The 17,337-nt window shown below is 40.2% G+C and overlaps 1 protein-coding gene, 1 non-coding gene and 1 pseudogene across 3 annotated transcripts; 1 reads left to right on the forward strand and 2 right to left on the reverse strand.

The window, feature by feature from the left end:
• Positions 1 to 1,985: 1,985 nt before the first annotated feature.
• LOC144207063 (uncharacterized) lies at positions 1,986 to 7,097 on the reverse strand (annotated as a pseudogene). The gene is made up of 7 exons (XR_013328551.1): positions 7,029 to 7,097; positions 5,041 to 5,424; positions 4,208 to 4,317; positions 3,628 to 3,754; positions 3,298 to 3,343; positions 2,915 to 3,147; positions 1,986 to 2,403 (listed from the first exon to the last, which is right to left on the reverse strand). The product of XR_013328551.1 is annotated as an uncharacterized LOC144207063 (transcript).
• trnam-cau (transfer RNA methionine (anticodon CAU)) lies at positions 4,824 to 4,895 on the reverse strand. Its single transcript has one exon. It is a non-coding gene; the product is annotated as a tRNA-Met (tRNA).
• Positions 7,098 to 8,830: 1,733 nt separating the features above from the next.
• On the forward strand, positions 8,831 to 17,181 carry LOC144206979 (uncharacterized). Its single transcript, XM_077732131.1, has 5 exons — positions 8,831 to 8,962; positions 9,853 to 10,340; positions 13,007 to 13,128; positions 13,198 to 13,253; positions 15,804 to 17,181. The coding sequence occupies exons 2-5, from the start codon at positions 9,861 to 9,863 to the stop codon at positions 16,124 to 16,126; spliced, it is 981 nt and encodes a 326-aa protein (XP_077588257.1). The 5' UTR covers positions 8,831 to 8,962; positions 9,853 to 9,860; the 3' UTR covers positions 16,127 to 17,181.
• The last annotated feature ends 156 nt before the right edge of the window (positions 17,182 to 17,337 follow it).

Raw genomic sequence — 17,337 nt, forward strand, 5'->3', positions numbered from 1 at the left:
AAATCTGACTTTAATGTTAAGGTTTGATATGAATTAGCACCTCCTTTAAAACCGGAATTGAAAAAAAAAGTGTAATATCTCATTAGCTGAGAGCTGTAGCTTAACATTCTGATCTCCTGTTTCTCCACAATGACTTCGTTGTAGGAGGAAATGGTCTCAGGTGTCCAGCATGTGATCTTGGACAGGTGCTTTGTCACCACACATGAGAAGTGGCCTGATTTCTCCTTCTGGACCAGAGAGACATAAAAAAAGAGCACCTTGTGCACTCTTGCTTCTCACCCTTAATATGATGTGCAGTTTCTTGTGCGACAAAGTTGACCGAGCGCTCTCTCCACAATGCCTGGCTAGGAAACCCTACACTGGCCTGCTAAATATAGTGGGCCTTTTCGCACTGCGTGTTGCGTGCGTCTAGTCACATGATCCAAGATATGGGCTGGACGTGCGCACACACACACACACACACACACACACACACACACACACACACACACACACATACACACACATGGTCTCAGGCGCACATACACAGACGCCAAATCCCGAGGCTGAGGGTGTGGAGGCGGTGAGGGAATGCTGAGAGGAGCTTTAATGAGTCGGCTGTGACGTGTTGCTTCCCCGTGACCCAACTCGCATTTGCTCCGTCTCCCCGAGCGTCTCGCCCTCTGTCTCTGCGTCTTAACCACATGCTAATCAGCTTTATGTGCTCTCTGTTTGATCTCTGGTGGGCTGTGTTCTTGCTGAATAGATAATCATTGTGCGAGTCACTATCAACAACCTCCTTGTCTAAACCTAACAGAAAATAGTAACCCCTCTCCCACACACACACATGGAATGTCATCTATAGATACTACACGCAACTTCAGTCAAATAGGTTTTTTGGGGGGAAAAGTGTAACTTAACTCTCTCAACGCCATTGACGGCAATATAGGTCCAATTTATTGGACGGCAGCAAAGTATGGTGGAGTACCACAAGTGGTGACCAGGCTCCCTCTAGTGGTAAGAAAACGAGAAGCCCAATTCAGTTGTATTTAACTTGATTTCAATGTATGTTTGTATTTGATACTTTTATTTTGGTATTTTCTGTTTTTGGACTGTGCAATGATTTTGAATTTCAGATGTTAAAGATGTTGCATCAAGCATTTTTGCTTTTTTTCCCTATATATATTGATTGTGATATTATGAATGAGAGATGTTTTAGGTCATTTTCACCCTAAATTTACTTATAAGACCCAACTTTGTTTCTTTCTTTTTGAGTTGCAGCGGGATAGTTTTGGAAAGCAACAAGTAGTAAGCGTCCTTTGCACATTCAACAACTGATAACAAAACAAGGCCAGCTTCATACATTGACTTGATCCGTCTTATCACCTCCACGCACCAAAAATCTGAATTCCTGGAATTTCAACTGAACTTAAACATGTTCTCATGGTGTCAAGTCTTTTGTTGAATCACTTCACAGTGGTCATTTATTTTCTCATATAGAAAATTACACAGAATAGGTCTGTAATCTTTGTATGCTTATTAATTTTGATTGGACTCCAGCCTGACTGCATTCAATACAAGCTGGGATATTCCCCTTTGATTGGACTGATGTCGTTTACCAAGTGTGTTGAAATTTGTTAGTAAATAAAGCAGGTAGCAATGCCCATGACACATGATATATCCTCATGAATTCTCACCCTTGCCAGAACAAATAGCCTTAATATGAATTCCCACATAGATAATTAGATGTAATGTTTTGAATGAAAAGGAGCACCCGAGGGCTTCGACAGTGACATAAGTGAAACATTCATTTATGAATAGCATGGATTATTCTTTTTTTTTACCCATGTGTGTACACTTGATGTTGTAAAACATAAAACAGCTTCTACTTATTTTGTAGGAAAAGAACATTATTTATAATGAGGTACTTCAAGATAATTTGACATATACAAAAATAAGATGGATTTCCAATGATAAATACTTCAACAGGATAAAATATGTACATGTATGAACCTGTATTTTGAGATCCACAAATATGTATAATGTAGTAATCTAAGTGCTTCATGGAATAGTCAATTATGACATTTTATTTCAAGGAGACTGAGCAATACCTCTGTATTTCTCTGTACTCAGTTTACCATTAGGATTCAAAATAAGTGTCTTATTCTGGACCACAGACATCTTGAGTTTGATGTTACTCTGGAAAAGCTGTTGATTTGTCTTTTTTGAGTTCACAGCATGATTTCAAAGCTGGTCCAATGGAAGGCTAATGGATCAACGGCATGTGCCTGGTCAGTAGAGGAGCAGTTTTGGCAGGTAATGGAGGCTTGCTGAAGCTGTTTGAAGGAGCACATCCAAATGCTTTTCTGAGCTGGGCCACTCTTCCACCATATTCACATTTGTTTTCTTGAACCTGCCAGGCATCTGATAGAGAAATAATGGTTAATATTAATCAAAAAAAATGTCATGAAAATTACACATAGTGTGGCATAGGTTTAAATGTTTATCCATAACAAGATAAGAGATAGGAAGATAAAATATGATAATAGTTTCTTGTAATAAATAAACATGTTTACACGCTCAAACAAATATATTATTAGTACTTTGAATCGCAGTTAAATTGCTCTGAAGTATTGCTTCTAAGTACTTCATTGAGTTAATCCATCAAGCATTAATAATGCATTAATCTATCCTTGATTTTTGTGTTTTCTAATTTATGACACTGGCAGCACATTAACAGTATTTTGTTGCAAAAGCACAATGACGCATTACCACCAAAAACTAATTCCCGATTGAATTTAACAATGAAGCTAAAGTACCATTGTTATTGTTCAATTGGTTATTCGATTTGCTTACGTCTAATCAATGGTTACACTTCTCCTCTTAAGGAAATGAAAATTAGCAATTCATTTCCATCATTCTCTCATTTTCTCACCTCTGGCCTGTGGGCTGACCATCTCTGCATGGAACAGCTGGCTTTTGAGTGCAGGTTTGTTGCCATGGCGACTAAGACGGGGCCCGCAGAGAGGAGCCCAGTCGCCGAGGTTGTCCGAGCTGCTGCCTGATTCACTGTCGCTGCCCTCGCCGGGGTCCTTCGGGGTCATCATCCGCACAGTCGGAGTCCATCTCGTCCTTAGAGGAGTGGCTATTTGGTGAGTCACAACCATTCTGTGCAAAAAAGAGTGTATAATGTCACAATCAGTGAACAGTTATCGTATTATCCTTACCCAAACAGCAAAGCAACTTACTGTGGTGTCCTCAGTAAAAGCTAGTTGGCTTCCTTGTTTAAAACCAAGCTGCAGGGCCTTTTTTTCCTGCCTGCACATCTGCTGTCTGGATGCCATTCATATTATCACAGCACAGCCTACGGGAAAATCGCCATTGGAGAGTAGTCAGCAGATAGACTTGCCAATGAATCACTCATCCATTTACTCATTTAGCCAATAAATTCAATGATCCAATAAGGGAGACTTGAACCTTGAGCTCCCTTGAAATGTCATGTTGAGCAAATTTTGTGCACTTTTTCTTAAAACCACCATGTTTTGCATTCTTTGCTCAACATTTGAGCATGTTAAGGCCTCTGAAAAGACCCTAATAATGGTAGTCCATGTGTCAGTCATGTTCTTTTTGTTTTTTGTGTGCACTAACCTGTCATTGAAAAGGTTGTGGAGAAGTTTGAATGAACTGAGTTCATCTACTTGTCCAATCACACGAACGCACACGTCTCCGTCACGACCCAGGAGCCAGCTCACGTGCTTACGGGTGGCTGCAAACAACAACACACAGAGACAAGTTATTTGAGCATGTCACCCACAAGGGTTGTCATTACAACTTGTGTCCACAAGGTGGTACTGTTGTACAGAGTCTGATGAACTATCCTAGCAGATTATTTCCGAATTTTTGGCCCTTTGTTCAAAGATTTAACTCACTCATTCTTTGTATAGCAGCGAACCACAACATTGCTTTTTACTTAAAACACACCTGCCATTAAGCCCGAAATAATGAATATTATAAACCAACGCATATATTTTATTAAAGGGAATCATAATTTCCTGTTATTTTTTTTTAATGATGTATAAATGCTTGCCAGCAACACGAATGAAAGAAAAGTGCGTGTTGTGAAACACAAAGAGACCTGGTTGCCTCTCGGGTGACATGACAGAGATTGGATAAACAAAGACTGTAATTTAATATATGGTTGAAACCACAGGGGGTTAGTCAATCTTACTCAACTGCAAGCCCGTAAAGCGATTCGACTCATGCTGATAGAGTCTGTCAGTCACACGCGTGTACACAATGAGTTGCTGAAGAAAGGTGAGGCTCTCTGCTAGAGTACAACTAAACAAAGATGGATCAGAATGATTGCTTAATGACAGGAAAGAAGACTGCCCCTGTTTCTTTTCTCCTTCTACACACTGATGTCACATCCTGAACCAACACCTGTGCCAAATGGAGAATTCATGAAAGTAATTCACTGCTGACTAAATACAATGATATAATCACAAATTCAATGTCTTATAGCAGAGGATGGTTTCGATCCATCGACATCTGGGTTATGGGCCCAGCACGCTTCCGCTGCGCCACTCTGCTGCTCTAACACAATTGTTTACAATGTTTTGTCTACTGCAACTATTGTTTCATTACTGTAGACACAGAAATGGGTGGACAAAAATGGCCCTTATGGCAGAGGATCGTCTCAATCCATCGACCTCTGGGTTATGAGCCCAGCACGCTTCCGCTGCAGCACTCTGCTGCTTGTGGACAAAGGTTTACAATGTTTTATCCACTATAACCATATTTTCATCACTGTAGACACAAAAAAGGGTGGAAAAATTAAATTCATGTAGCAGAGGATGGTTTCGATCCATCGACCTCTGGGTTATGGGCCCAGCACGCTTCCGCTGCGCCACTCTGCTGCTCAGCCTCAAACATCCCTAACCCTTATCCCATTTTTAACAGCAGAAAAATTCCCATTCCTAAAAACAAATGTATGAATATATGTTTGACAATATAGGGTTAGGCAAAAGATAAGATATGCATCTTGACTCATTTTCTTAGTGCATGTTACCTTTCTTGGGTCTGCTTGTGGTGATGTCCTCCTCCTCCTGTTCCTGTTCCGGTTCCTCTCTTTCCCTCCAGCGGCGTACCTGCTCTTCTCTCATCTTCAAGAAGAGGATCCTCTTCTGCTCCTCGCTCAGAGCCTCCAGCACCTCCGGCTCCACCCACATCTGCTCCAGGATTTTAGCCAGCATCCCGACACCAGTTGTCAGCTGGGCAGCTGTCGAGAGGTTCTGGTTTCAGTCTTGCCTTATGATGTCTCACTCTTTCTTGCTCTATGAATGAGTTTGAATAAAACCCTGCTATCCTCTTGCCAGAGTCTTCTCCCTCACACTGCTCTCCTGAGAATGATGCAGCCTGTCTGGATCAACTGAGTAAAGGCTGGTGCTGTGAGTTGAAAAGAAAAAAAGAGAGAGAGACAGATGATTGACCACTCACATACACGATAGACCTTCAAATACATGCCCCTTCTTTACTGTGGATACAGTGAGAAGGGAATACCAACGTCACCGTGCTTGGAAATACTGCAATACAAACAAGGCACGCATTGACACTTGACTATCTACAAATACATAATGATGAATCCGAGTCTAAACCCACAAAGAGTCTTTTTATTGCTTACCGGCATACAACACGGTTAGTTGTTGAGATCCTGGTTAATTGTTACTGGGAAAGTACTAAAAAAAAAAAAAAGGACATAACCGCCGGAAAATAACCGCCGTCTTTCGCTTTTAAAGTACATATGTGAACAAAGATTCAAATGAGCCAATAAAATGGATGTAGACTGAACATTTGAATGATGCACTGAATCATAAAGCATTTTTAAAAAGAAAAAGAAAATAAAAGGCTATAGCAAATGTATATTTATTCTAGTTCTCTACTCACTCTATTTTATACTACACTTTGTGATTAGATTAAGATACTTATGATTATTTATTTCTCAACTTTTCTTTACTTATTTACGCAGATGAGTATCTTCTTGATCAGCAGTAACAAAAAGTTAGCTTTTACCCAATATTAGTAACATACTTGGATTATACTCAATATTGTAAACTCAAAATTAAACGTTTTAACTTTTCAAGCCAGAGTCAAAAGCCTTTATACAACAACAATGGGAGACAAAGTTGGAAACCTTCACGTGGTGTCTCCTGAGAGGCCGCTCGCTGCGGCCTGCGAATTCCAACAAATACCACTCAGAGCTGCCAACAAGGACCGTGGCACCCTACGTTTTTCATCCAGCCGGAGACATTTGACTGCCCCTCACCTCCGACTACCCCCCGGATGAAATAATCTGCGTTCCAGTGGCAGCTCTAGCGCTATCTGAGGGCAATCCTCAGGCGCTTGTAGTGCAAAAACAAAACAAACAAAACAAAACAACAACAATTATAACAAAATTAGTGGTGCTACTCCAGAAAGTGTGTTTTCCTTTAAAAACATAAATAAGTAATTTAAAAAGTTGTAAAAAAATGTGAAATATTGCACTATATCTAAGATATTACACATTTTTATTGCACAATTTCAAAGCTAATCAATCATTTTATAGCCGATATTATGAATTTTCATATTCCAAGAATGATCATAACCAAAATTTACCTATCAAAGTTCCCAGGAGAGGTCCTAAAAGAGAGTATCAACATTCACACACTTAACTTTATTGTTGCCATGCAAAAAAAAAACAAAGATTTTCCACTATGGCTATGCTCCAGCATGCAAATAAGCCCAAACTTCAATTGTGCCTCCACTCACCCGCAGAGAAAACAAAGTGTGTGTATGTGTGTGGGAGAAAGGTGTGTGTGCAAGGCATCCTGAGAGAAGAGTTTGGAAAAAGTCTCCCTCATTTGAGAAAACAGCGGCTGTTTTTCACAGTGACAGAACCGAGTGTAGGAGATGAATGAAATGAGACATGTTCTAGAATGGCAAGCAAAAACAAAGACACAAGCCGATAAAGAGAGAAAGAGAGAGAGAGAGAGAGAGAGTGAGAGTGGACTTACTGAGTGGCTACTGCCAGCCGCCGCCAGCATCCCCTTACACTCTTCTGAGCTTCCTCCAGAGAGTGCTGTGATGAGAGTGTGACGTGGGCGCCTGAAACCGTGCGTATATTCTGTGTGTGAGTGTGTGCTGTGTGTGTGTGTGTGTGTGTGTGTGTGAGAGAGTGTGTGTGTGTTTGTGTGTGTGTGTTGTGTGTGTGTGTGTGTGTGTGTGTGTGTGTGTGTGTGTGTGTGTGTGTGTGTGTGTGTGTGAGGTCAGGCTTCAGGGTGGTGGAATTGGATTGGATTGGATAGTAGATGGTGCAGTCCTGGGCATATTACAGTGAAGGAGCAATTTTGCACTCGAGATATCGAGCTAGTAGCTGTTAGCATCAGGCCGTTTTACATCCCCCTGGAAGTGCTCGCACGTCATCATAATAACTGTGTATATACCTCCTTCGGCCGATGCGGCAGTGGCTGGTGAGCTGCTCCACACTACTCTGTCCCGGCTACAGACGTCACACCCCCAGTCTCTCCTTCTTATCTCTGGTGATTTTAACCATGCTCCCTTGACTTCGACTCTCCCCACCTTCACTCAGTATGTGAAGTGCTGCACCAGGGAACAAAAAACTCTGGACCTGCTGTATGCCAACACAAAGGACGCATACAGCTCAGTCCCCCTTCCCCCACTGGGCCGCTTAGACCACAACCTGGTCCATCTGATCACCACCTACATCCCTATGGTGAGGAAAATAAAACCTACCACGAGGATCATACAAAGATGGACCGAGGAGATCAGCATGGTACTGAGGGACTGTTTCGAGACAACTGACTGGGAGGTGCTGTGCAAATCACATGGGGAAGACATCGACAGCTTGACCCACTGCAACACAGATTACATTAACTTCTGTGTGGAGAACATCGTACCCTCCAAGAAGGCCCGTTGTTACTCCAACAATAAGCCCTGGGTCACCCGGGATCTAAGGGCCCTCCTGGACAAGAAGAAGAGGGCTTTTAGGTCTGGGGAGAAGGAGAGTCTCAAAACGGTCCAGAAGGGGCTGAAGAGAGAGATAAGGAGGGGAAAGACCAGCTACAGGAGGAGGCTAGAGAAGCAACTCCAAAGAGGCAACACCAAAGAGGTCTGGAGGAGCTTGAGGACCATCTCGGGCCATGGAGGCAACAGTGGGACAGGCCCGGAGTCCGGAGACGGGGAGTGGGCCAATGAACTGAATCAGTTCTTTAACAGATTCAGCCCTGCCCCTGCTCCCCTGACCCCCCCAGACCAGTAGCAACTCTCCCCCTGCTTTTATATATATATGTATGCGTATGAAATATGTATATATATATATATATATATATATATATATATATATATATATATATATATATATATATATATATATATATATATATATATATATATATATATATATATATATATATATATATATATATATATATATATATATATATATATATATATATATATATATATATATATATATATATATATATATATATATATATATATATATATATATATATATATATATATATATCAGCAACACGGTTACTTATTTATATATTTATTGATGTATTTATTTATTGACTTACTATTCACTACCTATTTGTGTAAAATGCCTTTCCTATTTCTGCATCCTCACCCTCTTCCTACTGCAACAAAGAAATTTCCAGAATACGGGATGAATAAAGTTATCCAATCCAATAGTAGGACTGAAACGTGATCATTCACTTGTTTAGGTCATCGCCGCCGCGCATGCGCGCTTTCTCGAGAAGCGAAGCGTCTTTTTCCGTTCACATGGCAACCGGGAGCGCCAGTCTACTCGCACACGCAGCGATGAGCGACTGAAAAAGACGCGTCTCGGATTAAAACAAAAAAAAAAAGCAAAGAGTTCTGGGCGTCAAAGTGCAACTCCGACGAAAACCACACGTGACGGGTGAGTTTTAATAATAATACTTATTAGAAAGTGGAGAGGAGGGGGAGAGAACAAGTAAAAGTGCGCGGGTTTAGTCCCAGAAAAGGCGACTGAAACTTTAGATCGTCCCGCCATTCCGATCGCTTTGTAGAAGTTGAAGGCGGACAATTATGTACAAAATTCTTAAAACGTCATAATGGTGGAGGTGGAACTGCATAGCTTGGTCTGTCCAGACTGCAAGATTTAGACTTTGAACGTTTTGGGTGGATGCACAACAGAGCAAGGAAACACAACGGCCAACTTGTTTGATCGTATCAAAAGCACACTTTTCTGCATCAAAATATTAAAGATAATCACATTTCAGATTGTAGTTGTCTATGGAACAAACGTAACACCAAAAAATACAAAGTGAAAAAAGAGTTCTTAACGATGATTAAATATTTAAATGTACTAATGTATATGAAAAAATGTTTGTGTGTACATATATACACACACAAAACAGTAATATATTTAATCAATGAAATATTCCAAATAAAAATTTAGAAAAAGTGGTATCATCAAAATTTAAATGTAATCACATACGCAAAATAGAAATTAGAATTCATTTTCATCAATGTTTCTCCTAGTCTGGGTCGTGGGGTGCTGGAGCCCATCCCAGATGACTTTGTGTAAAAGGTGGACTATTAATCACACATATCAGTGCAAAGCAAGGGGTGTGTGACCGGGCCTGAGCCTCGAGGAACCCAATTTTGAGGGTGAATAGGTTATGCAGAGCTATAATAAAATTTACAATATCTGGCCCGTTTGCGTCTAAATTTGAGCAATTTCCATCAGTATTGGTTTAAAATGGCTAAAGTGGAGTTAGTCTATAGTGTCTGTCATTCAACTCTTGATGTTGTCTTTCCTTTAAGGGCAAGAGATGGAGAACCTTTGTCAGAGCCTGTCCCCTTGTTCCTTCTCCCACCTGAGCTCCTTCCCCCTGTCGCCCGTCATCTTTCCCCCGTCCCCGGGTGAGTCGCTTCCTTTGTCCTCCCTCTCGCCGTCAACTCGCCAATGCACCGGGGCCTCACGGGACCAGGACGACCTGACCTGTTTGAACTGGCTGCACCAACGGGGGGACCTCCTGCCGCTGCGACCGCTCCCCAAAGCGCCATTGTCGGCATTTCCACGGGCCACGGCCGAGCCCAGCTCGGCCAAGCCACCCTACTCATTCAGCAGCTTAATCTTCATGGCCATCGAGGACTCGTCGGATAAGAGGTTGCCGGTAAAGGACATCTACGGATGGATTGTGAACAAGTTCCCCTACTACCGGACGGCGAGTACTGGCTGGAGGAACTCAGTCAGGCACAATCTTTCATTGAGCAAGAGCTTCCGCCGCATGGAAAGAGGCAAAAGTCAGGTGCTTCCGGGGGAATGGTTTTAATAATGCAATAGTACAGTATTTTTTTATACATATATAGCGTATTTACTCGCATAAAAGCTTCCCTCGTATAAGCCGCAACCTTATAATTGCTCTAAAATAGCTCAATTTCACAATTTTTTGCGTATAATCCATCACCTGATTCACAATTTTCACCTCCATATTCATGGTTTTAATAGGGACTACAACTGTGTTATTTTGAAAGGAAAATCTTAAGAAAAACCATCGCACATGGTATTTCGGAGAAACTGTATGAATTTAAAGAACATTATTAGGATCAATATCATAAGGAATGGTTGTTTTCTTAATGCAAAACAGAAAATAACCAACAAATAGTAAATGTTACTTTTGCCGACATCTACTGGTGGAAAAGAGTAGAGCAAGTTTTGTGCGCATATAAGCCCTACCCTTGATTCAGTCGTCATTTTTTTAGTCACAAATACAACTTATACACGAGAAAATACATAGCAATGTCTCTACTTACGAAAATAATTGGTTGCAGAAGTTATTTCCGTACTTAAATATTTTGTAAGTAGAGACATATTGCACTGAATTAGAATAATTAGTTCCAAGATCTCTCTGTCTCTTTCGCTTTCTCTCGCCCTCTCACTCTCGCCACTCACGTTAGTGCCATGTGGCCACATGATTCTCTTTGTAGTGCAATCCTATCTGTAAAATGGGCTATCGAGCATGGGTGTTTCTGAGAGAAGAAAGTATGGCTTGCATAATGGCTTTAGAAAGTGTTGCAGCATTTCATTGTTGTATTTAGATGCTTTAGCGCTTTTGGTTTTTCGTAACTTCAAAAAATTATCGTATCTTGGACCATAATTTACATTGATCACAAGCATTTTGTAACTTGAAAAATGTGTATGTTGAAGCATTCTTAAGTAGAGGTACCACTGTATATTGATTAATTCATCTGCAATTCTGCCTTTCTTCACACGTGGGTGTGGGTGCTGAACCTAACCCAGGCATTGATGGGCAGAAGGCAGGGTACAGACAACGGTTGCCAGACAATCGCATAATAAGAATTAGGGAGGTCCCGATGGCATATTTTTGCCTGTGACGATCTTTAACCCCGAAGCATTTTAAGGATGATAAAATAGCACACCCAAATGTCTTTTCCCCCCACTTTGAACAAACCTAGTCAACATTAAAGCCATAAAAGAGCCAAAGCATTTTTTAATCAGTTATGCCGCACACAATAAGGTTGCAAGTGAAGCCAGAGTCACTTGATTTTGTGGATCTTCCGATACCGAGCCGCAATCTGTAACCCCGTAAAAAAAAATTGCGGAGGAAAAACTAGTACACCCAAATGTCTTTATCCACCACCTACTTTGAGCAAACCTATCCAACATTAAAGGAACAAAGGAGTCGTATGTAAGCAAACACTTTTTTAAAAATCATTTGTGCTGCAAAGAATCAGGTTGCTAACAAATATCATTTGCATTTTGGATTTTCAGAAATAAAAATAGACCAATGTGAGCTCATTTGATTGTCATTTTCTGACTGTCATGCTCTTTTTTTCTGCTAAGTTTGGTGTAAATATACATTCATTAATTCATTTTCTGAACCGCTTATCCTCAGAAGGGTCGCAGAGGGTGTTGGAGCCTATCCCAGCTGACTCCAGGCCAGAGGTGGGGGACACCCTCAATTGGTAGCCAGCCAATCACAGGGCACGAGGAAACAGACATCCATTCACGCTCACACTCATACGAATGGGTAATTTAAAATCTGCAACTCAAGTTCGCAGAACTGTGAGGTTAACGCACGCACCACTCACCCGCCGAGCCGACCGTACATTTAATATATATTATAAAATGTAGTGTATACGTAGTATGTATTTTTTCGCAATTTATATAAGAAATTTTACAATATGATTGTGATTTTCGGGACTTTTGTCATGCGCTCTTTCTTCTGCAAAGATTGTTTCACTAGTGTAAATATCAGTATAAAGATACAGTGTTCCCTCGCTTCTCGCGGTTAATGGGGACCGGGACCACCCGCGATAAGTGCATTTCCGCAAAGTAGGGATTCCCCTTCTAAAATGCTTAATTTGAATTTAATTCCAAAATATATATATATTTTTACCCCCCTGTATACAGTACACCATAGAGAATCCAAAAAAAATCCGCGAAGCTCTGAGTCCGCGATAGCTGAACCGCGAAGTAGCGGGGGAACACTGTATTGTATGAAGTGGTGGCCTGGTGTAGGGTTCAAATCCAAATTACGTCCATCTGTGTGGAGTTTGCATGTTCTCCCCGGGCCTGCGTTGGTTTCCTCCAGGTACTCCGGTTTCCTCCCACATTCCAAAGTCTGATTGCCCCTATTTAAGGGTTTGAGTGTGGATGGTTGTCTGTCTCCTTATACCCTGTGATTCCCCCCTGCCTCTGGCCCAGAGTCAGCTGGGATAAGCTCCAGCTCCCCCTGCATCCCTAAATGAGGATAAATTGATTCAGAAAATGAGAGGAAATTGTATAAAGTGTACTTTATTTGTAGTTTTTGGAATATACCTCACTATTATTTTGCATTGAGTGATCATGTCAATGACAGCCTGTGTTATTATTTCAAAACAATTAAGTCAACTGAGTTTTTGATGACCAAAATTAGTACCTTGTTGGTTAAAACTGCGACTTTTTTTGCAGTCGGTGGGCAAAGGATCCTTGTGGTGTGTCAGTCCGGAACATCGAACATCTCTTTTGGAAGTTCTACGCAAGACCCACGCCTATCATAGCACCAGCAGCAGCCTGATTAACAAGCCCGCCTTGTATGTACAGTTTCCTTGCCATTGACGATAGTGGACGTCCAATCTGATTCACGTTGATTTTTCTTCCAGGTTGGAGGGCGTTGACTACAATGGGTCGGTAGTGTGCGACTCCATGGAAATGGCAGGTGAGTTCTGCCTTTTTTTGTGGAATAAGGAAGTATTGTTGTGTCTGTTTTTTGGGATACATTAATCGAGTAAAACAACTAAGAAAGTTGTGCTGTGTGAAATCCATTAGAAGATGAAAAAATGGTGATGTCTATGAGTGAAGCTTTATAAGTAGTCTGTAATTCATAGGCTATTATTGATGATGTCAAAATGGATTGGACGCCAGGGACTCAATGGGTGTAGACCCAGTTTACGTGAATTTCTTATTGATCACTGACAATGGCAGCGAATGAGTCATTTAGAAGGCGTGGGAGTGCTGGAGCTGATCCCAGCCAATGATGATCAGTCGGCAAGGGACACTTTGATTTGGTAGCCAGCCAATCGCAGTCTTGTATTTTGGATTTTTACATTTATTCAAAACAAAATCATCAAAAAGGATTCTAATCTTTTTATTTCAAAGGGAAAAACAGTTAAAAAAAATACATTTTAGAATTGTTCATTGGCATTCAAATATAAGACTTTAAAAAATAATAATATTTAGGATTTTAAATTTTTTTGGGAGAATTCAATAGCGGGGAGGACGTCTTAAATATTTTTTGTTGTTTTTTTCGTAACGGATACGCTGCCAGCCTCACACTTCAAATGGACTAGATGTCTACTAGTAATAAAATAAATAATTATTTATTTTAAAAAAATGTTGTTGATGTCTAATCCCATTCAAGTGGGAGGGATGAGGGCAGATGAATGGATGTCAATTTGCTGCCAGCCTCCCACTTAAAAAGGATCTGGCGTCTACTGGTGATGATGTAATGTATTAATTATTTATCGTATACGTATTTCATTGTCCAATCCATTTGAAGTGGAAGGCCAGTTCAATATCAAAAGCTTTTAATGTCATCATACACAAATGAATTGGACATCTTCTAATGACAAGTTCATATAAATTCACAGCAGAAGGATAATTTGATGCCACATTATTGGAAGTTTATTATATTGTCCACAGCAGCCAACAGGTTCAATAATTACCGACTTATTCTTGCCTGTAGGTTTCGAGTTAGCCTGTAGAGGGCTTCTGCTCCCTGGACTGATGTTTGGTGCGTCCGGTGATCATAGTTCAATTTGAACTTGTTGTAAATAAGAAAATAAGAAAATACTACTTCAATGAATTACTGGCTGTACCTAAAATTCTAAAACGTGGCTTTTTTGAGGCCTTGTTGGGCATGACCGCCCACCACTGGTAATGAGTTAACTGAACCCTTTCTGAAGTTAAGCCTATAGGCTATTTTATTAGAGGGGTAACAGCACTCGCCGTCACTTTTATTGCCGCCACCTTTTCAGCCTCTCGGCATGCCACATTGTTCCCGTGTTTGCCTTCTGTCACCACGGCGACAACCTTCTATTTCCTTGGTAACGCAGCAACGGCCTCTTTAATGCGTCCCAATGTCGACGTTTCAGTAGGTGGTCACAGTTCCACTTTTCAGCTTGATGAGATTCTCGCTGATTAAGACGATTGGGATGGGATTCGGTCATTTATTCATTTCTCATATCGCTTATCATTACTGTATAAGGGTCAAAGGGGCTTCTTGATACGAAACACGCCACCTATGGATTGCAGGCAAGGGACACCCTGAATTGGTTGCCAGCCAATCGCAAACTATTGTTAAGAACCCTGACAGATTTGAAAGGCAAAGATGTACATGAAATGGAGCTTTTTTATTGGTTTTCCAAGTCAGTTCTAATATTCAGTAGGCATGTCCGTGCCCATCTTTTTGTGAAGTCCATAAAAATAAAATAGTTTGTCGACTTCATGTTTCATGCTAGAATTAAAATGGAGATTATAGAGAATATTTCCTCCACCCTTTTTTTGAAATTTTTAAAATTAAAAAATAGTAATACAAGATATATTTGTCAAAACACTCCATTTTCTTTTATGAATAAAAAACAAATGAAAAAAAATGCTATAAACAGGGCAGCCCGGCCACTGAGTAGTTAGCGCGTCAGCCTCAGAATGGGGATGTGGGTTCAAATCCTGGTCGGTCCACCTGTGTGGATTTTGCATATTCTCCTCGGGCCTGCGTGGGTTTTCTCCGGGTTCTCCGGTTGTCTTCCACATTCCAAAGACATGCAGAGTAGGCTGATTGGACACTCTAAATTGACCCTAGGTATAAGTGTGAGTGTGAATGGTTGTTTTTCTATTTGTGCCCTGCAATGATTGGCTGGCCACCAATTTAGGGTGTCCCTCACCTGCAGCACTCCCCGCGACCCTAGTGAGAATAAAGAGGTTCAGAAAATGAGATGATATAAATTTAATGGAATGCTTTTATTGAAATTATACATGTATCATGAGAAGCGTTCATTACATAGTGCACAAATAACAACAACAAACAGACAAATTAATAATCAATATTCAGTGATCAGTATCAGTAATCAATTGAGTCATAATATAAAATTGATGTGTGAAAATATACATGTGCATATACGTATTACGGAACATTTAAATGTGAGGAAATAACACATTCATCGCTGTCATTTAAACTGAAACATGAGCATTCACAACTTCTTTCAACCAGATTGTCTTCCTCACACCCTAATGCTCTCGAGCCCCTCGCCGCCCACCCCGGACAACCCGACTTATGCTGACCACCCGGATTTCCCGCTGACACCAGACCAAGAGGATCTGGCGTCAACAAATCCGGCGGGCGAGCTGAAGGAAGACCCGCTTGCTGACAGCGGCTACATCGAGCTGCACTACTACCAGTCGCCCGAGTACCAATACCTAGTTCTGCCCGATGATGCCGAGCTGGACCTGGAAACGGTGGAAATCCTGCAACTGGACGCCGAAGCGCAGGAGGCAGCTGGATCGCTGTTGGACTTGGCTGGAAGTGGATATTAATTTGATGTCTACTTGTGATAAACTAGTTATACACTCATTTAAATTAACAGCAGAAAAATGAAAAGAGCCACATGGACGTTTTTTATCATCAATGGGGTCGGAAAGGTTCGTTTGACCACTTGGATAATTATGAACAAATTTCCATTTGCTGCCAGGGTCTTTGTTCAAATTGATTGGACATGTATTAGTGACAAATTCATTTCACAGCAGAAGTATGATTGGACACCACACAATTGGATGTTGGTCATCATTATTGGCAATGAAAGAGTTAACCCTTGATGCCTGAATTTATAATAAATGCATATAGCAAGTCATCTAATAATAATTAAAATGTTTTTATATTGTTAAAGAGAAAATACATTAATTAATGGGAAGTCTTTAACCATTTAAAAAATAATAATAATTTCCAAAAATTGAGGAGTATAGAAAGCTAATTAAAATAAATAGAAAAAGATTTTTTTATCGATAAGGATCAATGTTTGATATTTCTAATTGAAAATCCCAATGTGTTTTTAATTCTTCAACAATTAGATATTTATACTTTTGTTTCTTATTAGTTGAAAAGATTTAGGATATTCTCATTTCTAGCAGAATTTTTTTGATTTTATGAATTTACTAGTTTCTTATTCTAATGTGCTTACTACATGTAGTCCTGCAATGCTTTGTGTACATCTGGTAAATACAATTTCAGGCATCAATGGGTTAAAATTCTGAACTCGTCAACTGCCAATAACCTGTATTTCCGCCATGTCAAAGAAAACATTCACTGCCAGTCATTAGTGACAAAATAAAAAAATAAAATAAAAATCACTAGTAAATCAGCCTTTAACTTAGCATGCTCACTAGTGGACGTTTTAGCAAACTAATATATAGGAGAATTTGCTCGTGGAAATATAATCCACATATATCAAATAAGACCCCTTATTTGAATTTTGTTTTTGTGTTAATTGTCATTTAAAACGGGCCACAAAAACTGCATTCATGGACATTATTGAAATTCTACTTTTGATTACTTTTTAAAAGCTAACACTTTGATTAAACACATCATTATGTTATTGTGTCTATTGTCTTGAAGCAGTCACGTTCATTTTTAGATACACTTCATTAGTTCTTTATATACCTCTTGATGCCTGAATTTACATTTAATAAACATGCATGAACCATTTCATGTACACATAAGAACATACAGTATTGTGTTATTGTGTTATTAG

The sequence above is a fragment of the Stigmatopora nigra genome, chromosome 14 (assembly GCF_051989575.1).
Source record: "Stigmatopora nigra isolate UIUO_SnigA chromosome 14, RoL_Snig_1.1, whole genome shotgun sequence".
Classification (NCBI taxonomy): Eukaryota; Metazoa; Chordata; class Actinopteri; order Syngnathiformes; family Syngnathidae; genus Stigmatopora; species Stigmatopora nigra.